Here is a 20,087-nt window from a genome sequence, read left to right on the forward strand (position 1 = left end):
AGTACAAATAGGAATAATTATGCTCTAATTGTATTTTGAGAGAAAAGTGTTATTTTAATAGGAAGGGTGATATGTAGGAGGAGCTAAGGGGGAAGGAGTACCAAGAGGAAAAGATGGGGTAAGGAGAGGAGAAGATGAAGGAGAGGAGAAGCAAGGTGATAAGAGAGAGAAGGGGGGGGGGCATGGAGGCAGATGTCCATGTGTCTCCACCAGTCAAAGACAGTTTATATATCTAGGTTGGGTATTGGGTTACACTTCTGATTGAGCATTACCAAACGTATGAAGCCTTTGACTAACACTTAAAAAAAATTGTATAAAAGCAAAAAGGAAAAGGGGACATGGGATAGGGGTTTTCTAGGGAGGGGAAATGGGGAAAGGGGATGGCATCTGAAATGTAAATAAAATATAAAATTTTAAAAAATGGAAAAAGTGCTTATCCTAAAACTTTAGACTTTTGGAATGCATGTCTGGTACATAGTTGCATCATTAAACATAGTTACTGCCCTAGATCAGGGTGTTTTTTTTTGTTTGTTTTTTTTTTTTTTTGTTTTTTTGTTTTTTTTTTTTTTTTTGCCTCTTGTTTGATTTGCTCTTTGTTCATTGTTAATCACTTTGAACATCACAGTCCAGTTTCATCAGCCATTGTGTGTGGATGTGCAGCAATTATACTCCAAGGAACATCCAGATTTTCAGCCTCAGAATAGGTCTCCACTATTGCTAACCTCCTGCTTTGTAATACCTGGGGTTTGAACCAGCAGCTACTGGCTGCCCCATCTCTCTTTGCTGTAGGTAGTTTTTGTAGGAATATGCAATCCCTAATTATGCAAGCCAATCTCATAAATTAGTTATTATCATTATGTATTTTTATTTGTCCTGTTTCTCAAAACAGCCTGAATAATATAAATAGATAAAGAAAAAAAATAACACAATGTACAATGTGATTATTATTCATAATAATAATGAGGAAGAGAAAGAGAAGGAAGAAGGGGAAGAGGAAGAGAAGGAATTCTTGCATTTACAACAATATGAACAAATCTGGAAGTCTATATTAAGTGAACTAATTTAGGCATAGGACAAAGCGCTTCATCATTCTCACAAGTGATAGTTAACATATCAAATTTATAAAAGCAGCAGGAAAAATGGTAGGGTACAAAACATGGGAAGATAAATTTGGACAAAAAATTGAATTCAATATTCAGCAAAATGAAATAAGATTTCTATCGCACATCAAAGATAAAAGAGCTGATGGATTAAAATACAAAACTGTAAAGGCACTGGAAGAAAACAGAAAAGTCTCCATCACATCGGCCAGAATAAGAATATTTTTAGTTTTGATTACAAAGGACAGTTACTGTTTTAGATTTTCTTTCTTTCTTTCTTTCCTTCTTTCTTTCTTTCTTTCTTTCTTTCTTTCTTTCTTTCTTTCTTTCTTTCTTTCTTCCTTCCTTCCTTCCTTTCTTCCTTCCTTCCTTTCTTTCTTTCTTCTTGTCTCTTATTGGGTTTTTGTCCAGTTAACCGTGGAAAGTCATTTCCTTTATTCATTTTGTGACTGAAATAACTAAAAGAACATTTGTGGCAGTGGGAATGTTGGAAGAAGAACAAAGAGAAAAGGAAAGCACAGATGAGAATGAAGAGAGAGAGAGGGAAGGAGGGAGAGAAAGAGGAGAGAGGATGGCCTGCAACAGAAGGAAATACTACTAAGTTCTTGCCTCCTTCTGAGCTATGTGCTCCATCACTACAACTTAAATTGCAAAGAATATACACTTAGCATCCATAGGATGTATGCTATTCTTCACAATAACATTAAGGAAGGGTTGTATATTAAGGAAGGGTTGTGTGTTACAGAGAAACAGTGTTAACCTTCAATGAACATAATGTTGCCATTTCTGAAAAGCCTGACACTTGACACTGAATTTCACAGTGTGGAGAAGTTTGAACAGAAAAGTTCAGACCACACCCTCAAAAGTCTACTCACACTGACCATCAGGTACCAGACCCTGGGCATTCACAGTTAGAGAGAGGTGCTAGCTAATTCAGACTTCTTACTTTCAGTCTGGGAGGCCTCTCACAGGGTAACTTCAGTGAAAGGTTTTTGTTTTCTGTGACATTCTTGTGTATCAGTTACACTACATACTTGGGTTGGATTCATAAAATAATGCAAATATTACAAAAGTAAAAGATAGCTAACTGCTAGTATGGACCATAGAAAGAAGGAGAAAACCCTTCAAATTCAGACAAGATTCTTAGGAAGTAATTATAAATGAGATTAGTCTCAATTCAAACAATTAATATACTCATTGAATAGATTAAAATTTGATTAAAATTTTTATCTATATTTAACATATTAATATGAAATTTTTCATTTGATAATGAGATTCAGAATGTGTATATGTCTAATTCTGAGATATAATTGCGGGTTTTGCACACACTAGACAAATATATGGTCTATTATTGAGCTGTCCCAAAGCCAAGTGACTTTAAAATATGATATGACAGAGTTATCTCACATTTCAAGAATTGAACAAGTTTATAAAAACCTTATTTGGTAATCTGAAATGAGACAGGATGAAAATGTCTAAGCATGAATTTCATGCATGTCATATTAATATAATCTTTCTAGAGAGAATTGAAGCTACATTTGATATAGAATATCTTAGATCTATGAATTTTAATTTCTTGGGATGTAGGCATCTGGTCTGCTACAAATCCACTTTTTAAATAGATGTCCACTTGCACTGTTAACACCATGTTTGTGTAGATATGCGTATTGTCCTTCACCAATGATTTTCAGCCTGGAACAAAATACAAAGAGAAAGGCCACAGAATTAACAAACACTAATTGGAAGTGTTAGAGAGAATATTCATTACCTATCAATACAATATTATTAGCTACCAATCAAAATGAATTCCTTTTTTCTCTGACCCAAAATGTACTTTTTACAAATGAAAATAACACCCTCGTCAGGTCCAAAAGAAACCTTGGACAAGTCTCAGTCAGTCCCTGTGGCTCCGCCCAGCACTTTTTACCCCACCCCAACCCTAAACCTCTCCAACCCAGAGGCTGGGTTTCATTTCCCTTCCCCAGCTCTGATTCCTATACAAACAGTCATTTTGACCCTATTCCCTCCTGGCTTCTGGTAGCTAGTTAATGGCCTCCATGGCCCTTCTTCTCCTTCTCTCTCTTGCTCTTCTCTCATGGCTCAGTGTTCAGTCTGGACTCTTCCAGATGCCTCTGGCTGTTCTTCCACACTAAAACTCTTCTCCTCAGCTGCACTTCAGAGCAGTCATGTCCTCATTTTCATTCTACCATAACAAAATCCTACAGCCTATATGATGTGGGAAGGGTAGGATTATTGTCAAATATTTTGTGCTACAAAATATTCTGTGTTCAAGACCTTTAGGGCCAGTGGTTTCATGTCAAAAAAATAGACTTGACCACAAACTTATTTTTGAACTATCTGTTTAAGTCAATATGTGTGTATGTATGTATATATATATATTATATATATATATCATTATATCAATATTATATATAAATATATAATATATCATATATATCAATATATCAATATTATATATATCAATATATAATATATATCCATAAATATCAATATATCAATATATCAATATTTCAGTATCTATCTATATATATCAACAGACAAAAGAATATATATATATATATATATATATATATATATATATATAACACAACACACAACATATATATAAATGAAACAAAATCATTTCATTAAAGTATTTGGTTCATTAAAAGTATTAAGTTACCTTGTTAATGATGACTACTTTCCCTCTTGGTGTCTGTTTAGACTTTTCCAGAAAGCTTCCAAAAGAATGGTGTTCTCTGCAGTGATGAAGGGCTATATCCAGGTTTGATGGGTAAATTGAATCTTACCTACATCTGTTGTACATGGTTCCATCTGCCCACTGCCACTCTGCCCCTTGTTCTCGACTCAGTCCAATCCAATACTGAGAATGGTCTATGTATCGCTTCAGGAAGTCCTTCCAGAAGAAGTATTTACAGGATTCACATCAACTGCTTTGTTATCTCTGATCATCATTCAATCAATTCACTGTACTCTTTATAGAACTACAAACTGATTTGTTTTGGAAAGATCAAAGATTGTAGGATCACATTGCTTTCACCTGACTCGTATGTTTATTCTGCAACAACCTTTCCAGTAAAGAGCATATCTGGTTTTCTAGATGTTTTGTAAGGCCGAGACGATCTGTTCTGTGTGGGCTTGGTGTGTTTGATAGCTTTGGTTTTTTTGACTATGGGAGAACATTGGTTAGTGGTGAGACACTTGAATAGTTACTAGTTCATTCGAGTTACCTATTTTAGATAGCCTTATAGTTTATTCTGATGTATTTTATTTTCTAATGTGATTGCTCCAGTTTGGCTTGCTAATTGTCAACTACCACTCTTCATATCTTTCACTTAATTTAGCTTTCCTGTGACAGTGCGTGTGCACCTGTTTAGATATGCCTCTGTAAGCAGCCACTACACTGTGTTGCTTTTTGAAATGAGATTATTTCCTTATTTTGTGTATGCATGTCAATTTTTGTGCATTATATGCAGAGATCAGAGGGCATCAGAACCCTAGGACTAGAGTTACAGGCCCTTGTGAGCTGCTGAGGGGGTGCTAGGAACCATACCTGGGTCATTTGTAAAACCAGCACAGGCTCTGACCTGCTGAGCTGTCTCTCCAGCCCCTACTTTGTTGCTTTTAAAAAGTCGGCTGGCCAATTAATTAATTATTTAGTCAAAAGTTTAAATAATTAAATTTAAATGAATTTTAAACAGACTCAGTTTATTGCAACTGTTGCTAGGTTTAGGTTTAGAGTTAGATTTATTAATGGTGCATTTTCTGAATATCCTTTTTGCCTTTTTTTTTCTTAAACCTTATTTTAATTGTTGGGTTGACTTCTTTTTTGTTCTTAGTTGGTTTGGGCAGGATAATCTGCATATTTTACTCTGTGAAATTGGTCTGTCCATAATTGTTCTACATTCTCTATTGTCACAAGTCATTACTTAGGGAATTCTTTACATAATTATCAATATCGACAAAAAGTTAAAACATATTGTGGTGAAGTTATCAATAATATTTTATGCCTTTGAATCTCCATTGCTCATAATTCTTTCTATTAGGAAAGTGTATCTCTTCTCCTCTGCTATCAGTTCTGTTTAATTAAAAAAACAGCTTTTAAACCTTTGTGTTATGTATATTGTGTGTGTGTGTGTGTGTGTGTGTGTGTGTGTGTGTGTACAAATGCATGAATGCCATGGCTTTTGTGTGGAGGTCAGACATTAGGTGTCAGTTCTCACTGTTAGAGACAGGGTTTCCGTTTCTTGTTTGGTATCACCCATGCCAGCCTAGCTGGCCTATCAAGTACTGTGGATTCTCCTGTCTCTGCTTCCCATTTGGCATAGACAGCTGGGATTACAAATGGGCACTCCTATGCCTGGCTTTCCATGGTGAGCTTTAAATGAGATGTCTCTCCTAGTCTCCAACACTTGAGTCCTTGGTCCCCAGTTAACAGTACTGGTACTATCTGACTATCTGAGGAAGCTTAGGAGCCATGGTTTCATTGAAGGAGAGATGTAATTGGAGGTGGCCTTTGAATGTTACAGATTCCTGCCATTTCAAGTTTGCTCTCTCTGGTTCCTACTTGTGATTCAAGCTGTGAGTCAGCAACTATGATTTCCTGCCACAACACACTCTTTTCCCTCTCATCCCTGGAACCATACACCTAAATAAAGCCTCTCTTCTGAAGGTTTCCTTGGTCATGATGTTTTATCACCTCAGTAGAAAAATAACTGATACACATGGGTTCTGGGACCTGAGCTCATGTCCCCATGTGTGTATGTCAAGCTGTTTTGCACACCGAGACATTTCCCTAGGCCCTGGTTTTGCTGTTTTTGTTCTTCATTTATTATGTGGCTATATTTTCTCTTTGAGTCCTTATTTTTCCTGTCTCTTATTACCTTTGACACCTCACATCTCTATTATTTCTGTCCATGCATTTGAATTGTGTGATTTTATGTTCTATTACCTTCTCCTGAACCATCAACCTTCCCAGGTCTTGGTGAAACTGAGTCATTATTTTCTGTATTTCTGTCAAACACCTTTTTTTTCCCCTGCCTCTTCGGTTATTATTTTTCACATAAACTCATGAGAGGCAGCTCTCATCTGGGTTAAAATGGGGTGAAGAACCATTCATTAGTGGGTTTTATTATGGTTTTTGAGGTCTGAACTATAGAAGGGAGTTCTGGACTTTTTTTGAATTTTGTTGTTCTGTTCAAAGCTAAGTTAATTACTCTTCAAAGAAGAGTAGCTGGGTCTTTCTGATGTACAGTCAGATACAAGATGCTTTATGTAGGATGTAGTAAGATGCTTCATGTGCCTTATTTCTAAGCACCTCTAACCCAGCTGAAGTCAGTGAGTGACGTCATTTCAGTATTTATGAGTAATTTGTATCACGAAGATTGGTATGGCCTGACCCACCTTGCTCTGATCCTAAGAGGCACTGTTGCTATAGTCCATGTAGCTCATACAAAAAGTAGTCTCCCCTGTACTAAATAACAGGCTTCCTTTTCTACTGTTTCTACTGCACTTGTAAATTTTATAGACCAGCTGTTACCTCTAGGTATGACTGTTATGGTCTTACCAGTTCTTTTGTGGTATTGAATATGGCGAGGGTCGCTGTGTGAGAGGCACAGAAGCTCTGGCTTGTTCCCCAGGTGGTTGTATTTTCAGAAAAATAGAAGCATTTTCGTTGGTAACCAATCCACTCATCCAGGCATGGGGTGGGACCGGTGGGAATTTTCTGTTTTTCAACTAAAAGTGATTTGACAGCATGTTAAGTGTTAACATGAAGTATGTCATCAGCACACATGCCAGAGCATGTGTGTGAAGAGAAAATTTTGTGGAGTTCATTCCCTTCCTCCACCACTATGTGAGTTCTGGGGATAGAACTCAGTCTGCTAGGCTTGTTCTAGCACCCCCACCCACTGAGCCAGGTCTTTAGTTCATCATTTTCTACAGGAATATTCCCAAGTGAAGGAGCCAATGTAGTTATATACATTTCACACACCCCCTACCCACCCAGCTTGTTACCTGGTAAGACCTATAATACAGATTCAGAAGGAAATTTCACATGTTTGACACTCAGTACTTGGCACAGCTGTAACTATCATTTCAAAAGAGGAATCTATGCTCATTCCATCGATAAGTGGCTCCCAAGTTACGATGGTTCGATTTACGATCCTTCAACTTCACGATGACATGAAAGCAATACTCATTCAACAGGAAACATACTACAGGTTTCAAACTCTTTTCTTGGGATACCAACATACAACTACAATATTCTCTTGTTGTGCTTGGTGGCAGCAGTGACCACAGCCCCTAGTCTGCTACATAGTCATGGGGGGTGAGTGTAGCAGCTTATTTTTTCTGCAAGTTGGGAAGAGCTAAGGTGGGAGGAATAAAGAGAGGAAGAGGAGGAGTAAGGAGAGGAAGAGGAGAAGGAAGAGGAGGATCGAGTGGAGAGAGGACCAGAGAGATATAGGAGGATGGAGAACCATGTTTGGATAGAGAGCAGTCCTAGGTAACAACTTATATCTAGGTTAGTTACTTGGGAAACACCTCCAATTGTGTGGGCATCTTGTTATTGAGCATTACCAAATATTTGAAGCCTTTGGATAATCTAAGCATTAGAGTCTCATTTCTACCAGGCCTGTATGAATGGCAGGATGACTTGGGCTCAGCCCAGCCCTGTGGAGACAGCATGGAAGATTGGCAGAGCCATCTCCCACACTGGCATCTCATGGGTGGCAGGGCCGGTGTCTCTATCCACCTGGGCTGGCAGTCTGAGCCAGGAGCCTGAGCCACAGCATCAGCGAGAACTCTCCACTGCTAGTGACCTCAGGCCTAGCCAAGTCAGGAACATGGTGACTCTGTAACACAAGACAGATCGGGTACTGCCACTTTAAATATCTCCCGCAACAGGTGAGTAACTCACACTCTATACTATACTGTGTTGCTAGGTTACCATGCTGAATAATATGTCTATTAAATGCATTTTGTACATATGCTATCTTCAATTTTTGATTATCAGGATGAAGGCAAGAAGCATCTGTTCCCACAGGTTAGTTTTAAGTGTAATCTGAAGTCACTCCCAATACCTGACTTAAAAGCATGAAGGACACAGAGATAAAAAACTTTCCAAGAAGAAGCGACAACCCACCTGCTAAAGTTGCTACCAGTGCTAGAACCACCAAAAGGAAGATGAGGCTGGTGATTACAGAGAGGGGAAATCTCCTTCTGCTCCAAGGTCGGAATTCTTGAGATTCTGTGGGCTGGGTGGACATGATACTATTTCCTATAAGAAATTAAGCAGGTCTTCACTATGGGAAAGTGTGATAGCCTACTATGTGCAGACTTGTATATATACAACCTGACAATGTTTTTATATGCTAAGAGTTATCAATGTAAACTAAAATATGAGATATCATAAAACATAGCATAAAATATTATTTATGGAAAATCTAGCAAAAAGCATGCAGTCTCTGTCTGCAGAAAACAACACAATGTTGTTGAGAGAAACATAGGCACAAACAGATTGAGAGGTTGCTTTCATAAATTAAAAGAAACTATTGTTAAAATGTTAATTCTACCAAAATTAATCTACAGATTTATGATCATTTCCAGCAAAGAATTCTCAACAAGTTTTGGTTGTTTTGGAAGATACTGGCAAACTATTTATAATATAGATATAAAAGTGGAAAGAAACTAAAGTATATGAACAACTTTGAAAACGAAGTCACTCAGAAAACAAACATTTTTGGCCTAAGGACATTAAAGCTGGAACTGTCAGTACAGTATGGTTTCGGTGTAAAGACAAATAAAAGGCATAGAAATAAATACACATCTGTATGGTCATTAGATTTTGATAAAGACTCTACTAAAAGGTAATCATTTTCATAAATTGTACTAGAACAGGGAAATATCTGTATGAAAGAGATTATTTCCATCTAAATTTCAACCCATTGGCACAATGTAACAAAACAGATCAGAAAATAGAAAATTTTAAAAGATAGATTGGGACATAGAGAAAAGTCTTTGTGACCCTGGGTAAGTAAAGATTAGTTTAGTTTAATTAAGCAACATGATCTATCAGAAAATACCACATTGAATTTTCTAAAAATTAACAAGTTTAGGTCTTTAAAAGACCATGTTAGAAAAGAAGAGACGATCTGGAGGCTGTGAGAAAGTAGCTGCATATTTTTTTGTTTGTTTGTTTTGTTTTTTGTTTTTTGTTTTTTGTTTTTTGTTTTTCGAGACAGGGTTTCTCTGTGTAAGCCTGTCTGTCCTGGAACTCACTCTGTAGACCAGTCTGGCCTCAAACTCAGAAATCCACCTGCCTCTGCCTCCCAAGTGCTGGGATTAAAGGCTACCCAGCAGCATTTTCAACACTTGACAAAGGATCTGTTTTCAGTGTATTTGAGCTTAAAATATTTACTAAACACTTGTCAAGAAAAACTTAAGCAAAAGAACCAAAGAGATACATCCTAACAAAGATATGCGAGTAAATGATCATGTGTAATTTAAAATATTCATCATGGGGCTAGTGAGATGGCTCAGTGGTGCAGAGGACCTGAGTTAAATTCCCAGCACCTACATCAAGTAGCTCACAAACACCTGAAATCACAGCTCCAGAGGAGCCAGTGCCCTTTCTGGTCTCTCCCTGCATACACATACACACACACACACACACACACACACACACACACACACACCCCACAGATAATCGTATACAGTAAAAGTAAGAATTTTTAAAAGTGCAAATTAAAACCAAATTTTAAAAAATTACAAAACTTGATTTTAATTTAGAATAATTGAAATTAAAACCATCCCCCTATTATATATTGTTGATGCCTTTTGTTAGGGAATAAAACATACACAATGGTGACCCCATAAGTATATAAAGGAGTTGAGAAAATTTCTGTGGCTTAGTGATTTGAGGACTGCCATAATCCAGTGCAAGTCACAGCTCACGTATATATGGTGATTCTGGTGTAAACAAATCCATTGTATAGCTTGTAGTATGATGTAGGAGGAGCTAAGGTGGGAGGAGTAAGGAGAGGAAGAGGAGGAGTAGAAGAGGAGGAGGGAAGGAAGAGGGGGAGCTAAGGGAGAGGAGAGAGAGAGATGAACATGGAGGCGGATGTTCACATGCCTCTGCCAGTCAAAGGTAGTTGGTATATCTAGGTTGAATATTGGGTTGCACTTCTGATTGTTCAGGCATCTTGTTATTGATCATTACCAAATATATAAAGCCTTTGGCTAATGTAAGCATTAGAGTCTCAGTTTTCTACTGGGCCCCCGTGACTGGCAGGATGGTCTGGGCAATGCCCAGCCTTGCAGAGACAGTGTGGAAGATTGGCAGAGCCATCTCCCACGCTGGCATCTCATGGGTGGCAGGGCTGGTGTTTCTGACTGGCTGTTCCTAGCTGTGGCACGCACGTGGCCTCTGGCCACAAAACATGGAGGCTGAGCTCAGCAGAGATGCTACAGCCTAGATAGTCGGCTTGACCGGTGGCTGTTTTTAAATAATTACATCAACAGTATGACATATAGCAAAATACAATTACATTCTGTAGTATGTAGCTTTTGTTAACCTGCCTTAAGCTCTGGGAATGGGATGTGCTACCAGCACCCAACCAGATTCCCTTGGATCCACAGGGAAAAAAAATAACACATGCACATGCCAGTTAATCTTAAAATGCTTTTGATAACTCAGTGACTGAGCACTGCTGAACCTCCCCTGCCACCTCAGGCATAATCAGCTAGAGTGGCCCCTGGCCACTCAAACCAAAAACTTACATGGCTGGTTGGTTTTATCTCCTACAGCTACTCCTTTTTCTTCTTCCCCAACTCCCCAATTCTCGGTGTCCTCTGACACAACTCTAAGTGTCCCCTCCTTCCTCAGTCATTATTTGATGGTATCTTTATTGATGGATCAAGAACCAATTGGGGAGCATGACTTTAACATCAGAACCAATCCCTACAACATACAGTACCTAATATCTGACAATGCTGAAAATATGGTCCCCCTTTATCTACTTGCTATACTCTATTCTTATAGTCATTTTAGAATGTATTCCCCCTACTTTTAAAAATAAACTGTATCAAAACCAAAATGCTGTTCTATCAGGCATCTACTTATACATGTTTTTACATCCTTGGCTCAAAAAGAGGTTGCATTAAATGATTGATTGATATTAGGTAGAAAATAATCCCAGCATTTGAAAGGTGGTGGAGGAGGAGGATCAGTTCAAGGGCAGCATAGCAAGTTTGAGGTCAGTCTGAGTTACATGAGACCCTGTCTCAAAACAGAAACAAAGCAAAATAGAAGGTGGTTCTTCATGACCTAGGTTTATGTAGTTAACATTTTTTTGTTTGAATGTGATTTTGTGATAAAATCACCTACCACCACACCCCTGGAATGTGTCTACATCCTTGCAAGATTCATGAGTTATTGCAAAAAATGTGGAAGAACCAGAACACTCTATCTAATCTTTATATCTTTATGAAAAGAGAATTAGAATCTCTCTCTCTCTCTCTCTCTCTCTCTCTCTCTCTCTCTCTCTCTCTCACACACACACACACACACACACACACACACAAACATACACACACATCTTAGGGCTTACTCATTCTATTCACAAGTGTTTTCTCAACACAAATGGAAGCATATGTGTAGATTTAGTATAGACTAAGATGTACACACTAATTTTTACAGAAGACTTGTTCATAATAGAACCAGACCAGAAGCAACCCATTCTTGTTCATTAAGAATGGGTTAATGAATAAAAATTTATTCTACTTAATGTTAAAAGATAATAAACTGTGAGTTTTCAAACAGCATGGCTACACCTTAAGTAATTATGCTGAACAAGAGATACCAGGACAAAAATGAAAATGTATGATATGATTCTATCTTTATAAAGACCACTACTGAACCTTCATATATGCCTGACTTACCTGTAGATTGAAAATCTTTTGAATTTTTCAGTTTTATTTCTTCAGTTACGTCTCTTGTCAGGTTCAAAAAAAGATGTAGTCTGGTTGAGACAAACACCCTTGGTTGTGACAAAACACCCTTGATTCAGGATCAGGCCTGCTACTCCTTGGACTCCTTGGATTCAGCTTCAATCACTTTGATGAAGAATGTCTAAAGTGAGATTATCATGATAATATAAATATGATGGCCAAAGTTTCTCAGAACTGTGACTGGTCTTATATTTTATTCACAATTCAGCACATCTAAAAGACAATGTCAATTAAATGTCAATACATTGTAAGGAACAGTGGACTCAGCTGGAGCCAGTGAATGAATTCTTCTGTTGAGCTCAGTAGAGGGGAGGGATTAAGGCTCACATGTCAATGGAGGCATCATCATTCCAGTTTAGCGACATTTTTATTTAATTTTGATCAACTACACTTTCTGTTTTAAATTGCTTGAACATGAAAAATAACAGCATTCAGTTGAAGAAAATCAAGTTTGCCTTAATGCCAAAGATAACACTTGGAGAGATCATAATATCACCAACATTTTGTATTTGATGTCTGATAGCCCATGTATGAGCTCCTAATATCTAGAACTTTATTTAGACTCATGATGTTTTCAGACAGCTGTTACTCTGATCATTAGCTCATAGATGTGATAACTTCTTCAACTATCAGAAAGGTTGTGAAGACCCCCATACTCGGGAGACCCTTCCTCAAACCTCCGGAAATTGAGACCACCCAAAGATCACAAGAAACCATACCTGGATGCAATCAGCAGAGGCTTTATTAGCGAAGTAAGCCAGCGGTCAAAACGACAAGCTCTTTAGCTCCAAGAGCAGGGTTTTGGCCCGGAGTGGTGGGTTAAAGGGTCTTTTATAGCATAGGGTGGGGGGAGGAAGGCATTTTCGCGCACTTACACATGATTGGTTGTTTTACAAATTTTGAACATAGCACTGGGGAGACCAAGGGAGGGGTAACCAAGAACAGTGGAACATTTCAGAGGAATCTAGCCCAAATGATCTAGAGCCATGTGAAAATCACTGCACACTCATTCTTCTCAAAAATGTGGTTTTTTTTTTTCCATGTTATTGTGTCCTATCCTGCCATTTACCAACTATTTCAGATTAACTATCTTCCAGCTATAGCCCCACCTAGGTGGCAGCATCTTTATCTGTAATCAGGAATGCCTTCCTGCCTTGGGCGAGGCTTGAGGAATGTAATCCAGCAAGTGTCCTTCACCTGGAATGTGAAGGCCTGAAATCTTATTTTCAGTTCTGTGTTCTGTAAGGCAAAAAATCTACACATATTTCATAAAATGGCCTTTATAATTTTTCACTCTACATCCCCACGTCTTCCAATTTGGTTGTTTTTAATCATAAAAACTTAATTATTAATAAGTCTATTCTCACCCCACTTCTTCCGATTAGGATCTTTAGAAAAGTTTAAACCCCAGTGTCATCATAATTATCATTTTCTTAACCTAAAGCTCTATATAGGTGGTGCAACACGAAAAGCTGAACAGCATTTATCCTTTCTCTAACAAAAGTTATTAATCTATTTAAAATGTAGGGGCCTATGGTTAAAAGCAAAAGTAAAATCACAAGGGGTCCAGCAAGGGAGCATTGAACCAACTCTCGAATCAATGTTGCTGTGCCTCTCTATCTTATCTCTGGTCTAACCTTTCTCTGAATTTACTCTCTAGTCACTCTTGAGAAATAGGAGAGAGTAACATTTTTTCTTAGAGCAGCACACAGACTTTCTCCTTTAAGAAACAGCAAGTCTAGTAACAACTTAACTTTGTTACCGACTGTTCTAGGGCTCTCAAATCTACATCAGTGGCAGCTCTCAGCTGATGAAAATAATGAGGTGTCTGTATCAATGTAGCCACACCTGTCTCTATACCTATGGCCACTCTTAGTCACAATGTAACAACTAGAGTCAAGGAAAATAGGCTCTCTGCAGAATCATCTAGGGTGTATCTCAAACTCAGTTCAAGAGTACCTGCGGGATCTAGCCGGACAAGTACACAATAATCTTTGACTGCAAGCTCATCATTTATCAATCTTAGGAACTAAGTATCTGTTAGCAGGGCTTCTCGGGCTCTATTTTATTTGCTAGGTGTCTCGAAACACTTCTATTTCTTTGAAACACACTTTCAAAGTTGTCCTCTGACTTTTATACATTTTGTGGCACATAGCTGTCTACATACACATAAAATCACATATATAATAAAGAGAAGTTGCAAAAGGAACAAATCTATATAATTCTAGATTTACATTTCAACTTCAATCTTGTAATCACAAGCTGTCATTTAGCCTTGGGTGTATACACCCTAAGCCCTATCCTCTAAGGCAGCATTAGCCCTGTGCCTCTAGGGTGGGATGTCTCAGGAGTCAAGGCCTGCAGTTCTTTAGCCTTGTAGAATAGCAGGCGACCTTGAGCTAAACAGCAGGAGGTTGTTCTGGCATCTGAATGTTCAGGCACACGGGTTGGTGGATTTCAAGGAGGTCGGATAGTCAGCAGCACCAGGAAGTCTCTTAGTAGCCTGAAAAATCATTTCTCACACAAAAGGGACATTCTGGGTGTGGAACAAGGACAAGGGACACTCTAGCCAGCGCCAGTTCCCAAGGGTAGTTTATCTTGTCTGTTCCTTCTTCTCCAGACTTACTAAACCTTGATGAAAATAGTGAGGTCTCATGTAACTCTCTCTCAAGATCTATCAGCGGGATCTGGCGTGAGCCTTTGGGTGTCCCTTACCTTCTGTCACATGAAGGTCTCAGTCACATCTGGTCCGAATCAACCCGCTGCTGACCACGGCCTGATCAATTGATGGGGTCCCCAATGTCTCTATGTCTGAGGGAACATTCTTTTTCCGGTGTCCCCTCTTGTTCTTCACTTCTGAAGACCAGAACCTACAAGGGTTTTGTGAAAGAAAGGCTCTTATCTTATTTATTGCTTTTGATCACCTGTAAAAGCAGTAAATAGTCTCTTACAACTCTGTACAGACTAATGTATCTGTGAGGCTGCATGACTGTTGTTTACATCACACTGGAGACTACAACTACCTTGTCCACAGGTGTAGTGTGAGCTCACCTCTGAAGCTCCAAGAAGGAAACCAAATCAGAATGAATAGCCTTATCCACAGTATTTCACAGCAAGGACTATTAAGATGACACTTATTTGAATTTAACTTTTGACAAAATAGAAACTTTGGTAAAAGTGATATACAACAAGAACGATAAAGTAAACATTTTTATATCTAACATAAGAGCACAAGTCTTCACCACTTCTTCAATTTTATCTTGTCTGAACTCTCATCTTTGAACCAAATCTTAATGAAAATCTCATATAAATAATGAAATTGTCTCAAACAGCAATGGCTAGAAAGTCTATCAAAACAGAAGCCTATATATATAACAGGCAGGCAACCAGTCTGACCTGTCTGACCCGTCTGCAGGCAGGTTCGTTGGTTCAGCGTTCCTAAGCTGGAATCATGTCACTTGTCTCAGTGCTACTTATTTATCTTTCCCTTTTTTTTTTTTTCAAAATCTCAGCACTATTCACTCACTACTTTTAAAAAATATATAATTATAACTCTCAGGTGAATAATCTTGCTGGGGCTGTTTGTCTAGCTGCCCTGGCTCCACTGCCAGTTTTTTGTTTTTTTTTTTTTCACCTGGGTTCTCATCTATCTTCATAGGCGGCAGGTGGAATGCCGCTGATTTGTTACAGCAGGGACCTCAAGGTACCCACTACAGCCAGGAACACCAAACTAGGTAGCTGTTGCTGTGCTGGGGAACTACGAGTTGTCACCCACTAAGTGCGGGCTGGGCGGGGGCATCCTCCACCTGGAGCATACCCTACATGCAGTAGGCGGGCTGTAGGAACACGAACCTGGAGCACGAACCAAGGTAGCTGCCCCTTATTAAAGGACCTGCCCGCCTTTCTGCAGCTGTATTCTTGTACCGGCGGCTTCATTCCTCTCTCTGCTGGCAATCATGTTACCTATTTTTAACTCAAGATGTTTAACACAGTAGATTAACAGCTAACACACAGATGATTTGCCAAGAAAAAACACACACATACAAAAAAAAAAACCACAAATAGCTCACCCCTCTCATGGGTGGCACATAAACCAGGTGATACAGACAGTTCTCGCCCCTGCTACAGGTACAGGGACCAAGTTACACAATAAGGAAGGGCATCAGAAATCCGCCTGCCTCTGCCTTCCAAGTAAGACTCCAATAACCAGACAATGCAGTCAGTCTTCACAGATTCAGATTTAACAGATTCAGACAACTTGGCCAGCCTATGCTGGACCAAGTCTAACAGATTTCTAACACGCCAGCAATGAACAATCCCAAAATAGACACACTGCCATGAGAGCACAACAACCACGGTGGCCATTTCTGACCTTTTCTCTCTAGTTTCATTGTTAACACACAAAAAGACTAACAAAAAAACCTGTCTCAATCGCCAGTGCCAGCCGAGAGGGAATCCACATCCTCTCCGGCACCTAGATGAACCCCCAAATGTCTCTGGGGGTGCAGCAGCTAGTGACTCTCCAGCACGTCTACTAATCATTCATTTATCTCCTCTCGAGACAAAAATGGTTTACTGCCCCTCACGAGACAGAAACAGCTGCCAGTCCAAACCGAAAGTGCACTTTTCAGAAACCAAATAATTCAGACAGATGGGCACAAACAACTTAGAAACCAAACAACTTAAACAAACCTAGACAAAACAGCACACGATTTAGGCAACCCTAGCACAGGAGGAATCAGACGATTTAGACAAAAGGTCACACAACAACCAGACAGAAAAACTGCGGTGTCCCTTCACCTCCCAGTGTGGTTCTTGGATTAAGGTGGTCGCATATCCAGGACGAGCCCCCAAATGAAGACCCCCATACTCGGGAGACCCTTCCTCAAACCTCCGGAAATTGAGACCACCCAAAGATCACAAGAAACCATACCTGGATGCAATCAGCAGAGGCTTTATTAGCGAAGTAAGCCAGCGGTCAAAACGACAAGCTCTTTAGCTCCAAGAGCAGGGTTTTGGCCCGGAGTGGTGGGTTAAAGGGTCTTTTATAGCATGGGGTGGGGGGAGGAAGGCATTTTCGCGCACTTACACATGATTGGTTGTTTTACAAATTTTGAACATAGCACTGGGGAGACCAAGGGAGGGGTAACCAAGAACAGTGGAACATTTCAGAGGAATCTAGCCCAAATGATCTAGAGCCATGTGAAAATCACTGCACACTCATTCTTCTCAAAAATGTGGTTTTTTTTTTTTCCATGTTATTGTGTCCTATCCTGCCATTTACCAACTATTTCAGATTAACTATCTTTCAGCTATAGCCCCACCTAGGTGGCAGCATCTTTATCTGTAATCAGGAATGCCTTCCTGCCTTGGGCGAGGCTTGAGGAATGTAATCCAGCAAGTGTCCTTCACCTGGAATGTGAAGGCCTGAAATCTTATTTTCAGTTCTGTGTTCTGTAAGGCGAAAAATCTACACGTATTTCGTAAAATGGCCTTTATAATTTTTCACTCTACAGTTGAAAAGCTTCTTTAAGGAAACAGCTAACATGTGGCTATTAGCACAGGGCCTGAATCTTGACCTCTAGACCCCCTAACATTAATAAACTTCACTGGACAGAATTAACTGTCTGTTTTATTCCCTACCCTCCTACCCTCTACCCTTCTTTCATTGTATTTAACAGTAGCCGTGCAGGAACACTAGGAAGCTTGTCTCATTTAACCATTCAGAAAACTCCAGTGATTGTCAGGCTCTGCCATAAATGCCCTTACATGCTGAGCTGATACAACCATTTCTCAAGATCAGTAGCAAAAAGGCTACTGGGTCAAGTGAAGGTAATTACAGTCATGTAATTTTACTTGATATAGCTAAAGACCAATACATGACAGAATGATAGACAAACATCAGTGAGTTGATAATTTAATCTGGGTTAGAATAAAGAGTGTAATTCCTAATTTTTATGTTGAGTGCTTAAAATAAATGAGACTAAGTCCAAACAGTTTTTTTTGTAAAAGAGCTAAGCAGGCTGTATTATGTAATACACATGTAAATGCACACAGGATGGGGAGAATGGGGGAGGAGAGAGAGAGAGAGAGAGAGACCGACAGAGAGAGAGAGAGACAGAGACAACCACATTACTGCAAACTTTACGCACTATTCTGTACATTTACTTTGATCTCATTTAACTATAGACATTTCAATGCTATATTATAAACTATACCCAACCTCTAGATCAACATCTGCTGTCACAAGCCTGTCCTGTATTTGCTTAAAGTTGGGATTCAGACTTAAAGGCTTTTCTCTTGCAGATGCCAGTGGTACAACAGGAAGAGGACCCAGGCCTGGTATTTGGCTGAACTCACCTTCTGGTTGACCTTTGAGGGGAGAGGGAAACACCCTTTGCTTCCAATGAGAGAAACTGAGAAGTCACATGGCCAAAGGTGTAAGACAGCCAGGACTAGGAAGCAGTGAAGAGGGCACTAGAAGACATCAGACCCCCTGGAACTGGGGTTAGCGATGGGAGCTGTCATGTTCAGCTGGAAATTTAGCCTGGGTCCACAATAATCTGTAACTATAATTCCAGGGGTCTGCTGCTCTGCACTGGCACCCTGAGCATTGTATACATGTGTTACACTTACATACATGCAGGCAAAACTCTTACACACATAGAATAAAAATAAGAAAGATTGAGAAAGTGAATGAGTCTTTCAGCCCATTATCCAGCCCCCACTTCAGCTCTGATAGGCTTGGCCATTCTTCTAAGAAACAAATCTGTTTTAATCCCCAAACAAGGATTTGCTCTTTTCTGGCCCTTTCCTTTATTCCAAACTAAGTTATCCATGCTACTCCCTAGGTGCCTAAACAGTGTAATTCTCTCTAGAAACCAGTGAGATAAAACAAACACTGTTTTTCTCTTCTCCACTTTCCCTTAAAGTTTCAGAATGGCACCCAAATCTTCCTTTGATCTGTTCTTGTTTGTCAAACACTGAATTTTATTTTGGAAGAGAGGGAAAATTATATTTTGTTAAATAAAGACTGAGCGGAAATGTTTACTAGTTATCAGTTAATAAACTTCATTTTATCCCTGTGATGCTCTGTAATACCCAAGAGATTATTTACATTCTGAAATGATTCCATTTTGTTACTTTAAGATTACTTTCTAACTTTCCCTAAGCCATTCATTCATTCATTCATTCATTCATTCAATTCAGAGTTCTAACAATGAGTCATGCAAATTTATGAGAATACAAGAAACCTTCCCTTTAAAGACATTCCTCTGCCAGGCCAGATCCCACATACTCACAGGAGTCTTCTTCCTTCTTCTCATACTTTCTCAGAGTTGTTGACTATCCGAATACTAATCCTGCAAATGCGAGATGTTCCTTGAGGGAATCAAATGTTCTCTCACAGCCCAGCTCTCAGCTTCTGGACTTCTGTCCTCTGCTGGATTGGAAGTAAGTGAGTGATTCATCGGAGCAGCGAGTGACTCATATATAAACATCTGTTAGGGAATGGGAGGGGAATGGAAGATGAGGTTTTTAGCAACCCTAAAAAACCTCAGGACATAGAAAAGTCCAAACCCTAATTGTGGGACACAGGAGAAAGGGGAAGAGAAGCAAAACCATAATCATTTAATGGGAAAGCTCACAGTGCACAGGTGAGCTGCAGGGGCCCGCATCAGTTCACTGTGCTGGAAGAGCACTGGAAAGCTACATATAATACTATATAGCCCTTAGCTGCTCCAGCCCATTGGGAAAACCGTTCTCCATGATTCATTTATTTATATTCTTATCTGCCTTTAAAATAGCTATCTCTTCTCATGAAGGAGGAGGTAAAGTTTATTTGGGGACTTAGATTACTTAGTAAGACACATTACGTAGGCTTTCATACATAGACCCTTCCAATAACTTCCTAAATCCATGTTGTTTGAAAGTCAACATGTAAAATCTCCCATG

The 20,087-nt window shown here is 39.2% G+C and overlaps 1 protein-coding gene across 2 annotated transcripts; it reads right to left on the reverse strand.

The window, feature by feature from the left end:
- Positions 1-581: 581 nt before the first annotated feature.
- LOC143443559 (C-type lectin domain family 2 member D-like) lies at positions 582-19,577 on the reverse strand. 2 transcript variants are annotated; one of them, XM_076940646.1, is made up of 7 exons: positions 19,436-19,577; positions 14,850-15,004; positions 12,066-12,255; positions 8,266-8,400; positions 6,688-6,857; positions 3,911-4,017; positions 582-2,792 (listed from the first exon to the last, which is right to left on the reverse strand). In XM_076940646.1, exons 4-7 carry the CDS (start codon positions 8,387-8,389, stop codon positions 2,669-2,671), a joined length of 525 nt encoding a protein of 174 aa, XP_076796761.1. In that variant the 5' UTR covers positions 8,390-8,400; positions 12,066-12,255; positions 14,850-15,004; positions 19,436-19,577; the 3' UTR covers positions 582-2,668. The 2 variants fall into 2 exon arrangements, with proteins under 2 accessions (XP_076796761.1, XP_076796762.1); XM_076940647.1 differs by lacking the exon at positions 14,850-15,004.
- Between the last annotated feature and the right edge of the window lie 510 nt (positions 19,578-20,087).

The sequence above is a fragment of the Arvicanthis niloticus genome, chromosome 9, assembly GCF_011762505.2.
Source record: "Arvicanthis niloticus isolate mArvNil1 chromosome 9, mArvNil1.pat.X, whole genome shotgun sequence".
NCBI lineage: Eukaryota > Metazoa > Chordata > Mammalia > Rodentia > Muridae > Arvicanthis > Arvicanthis niloticus.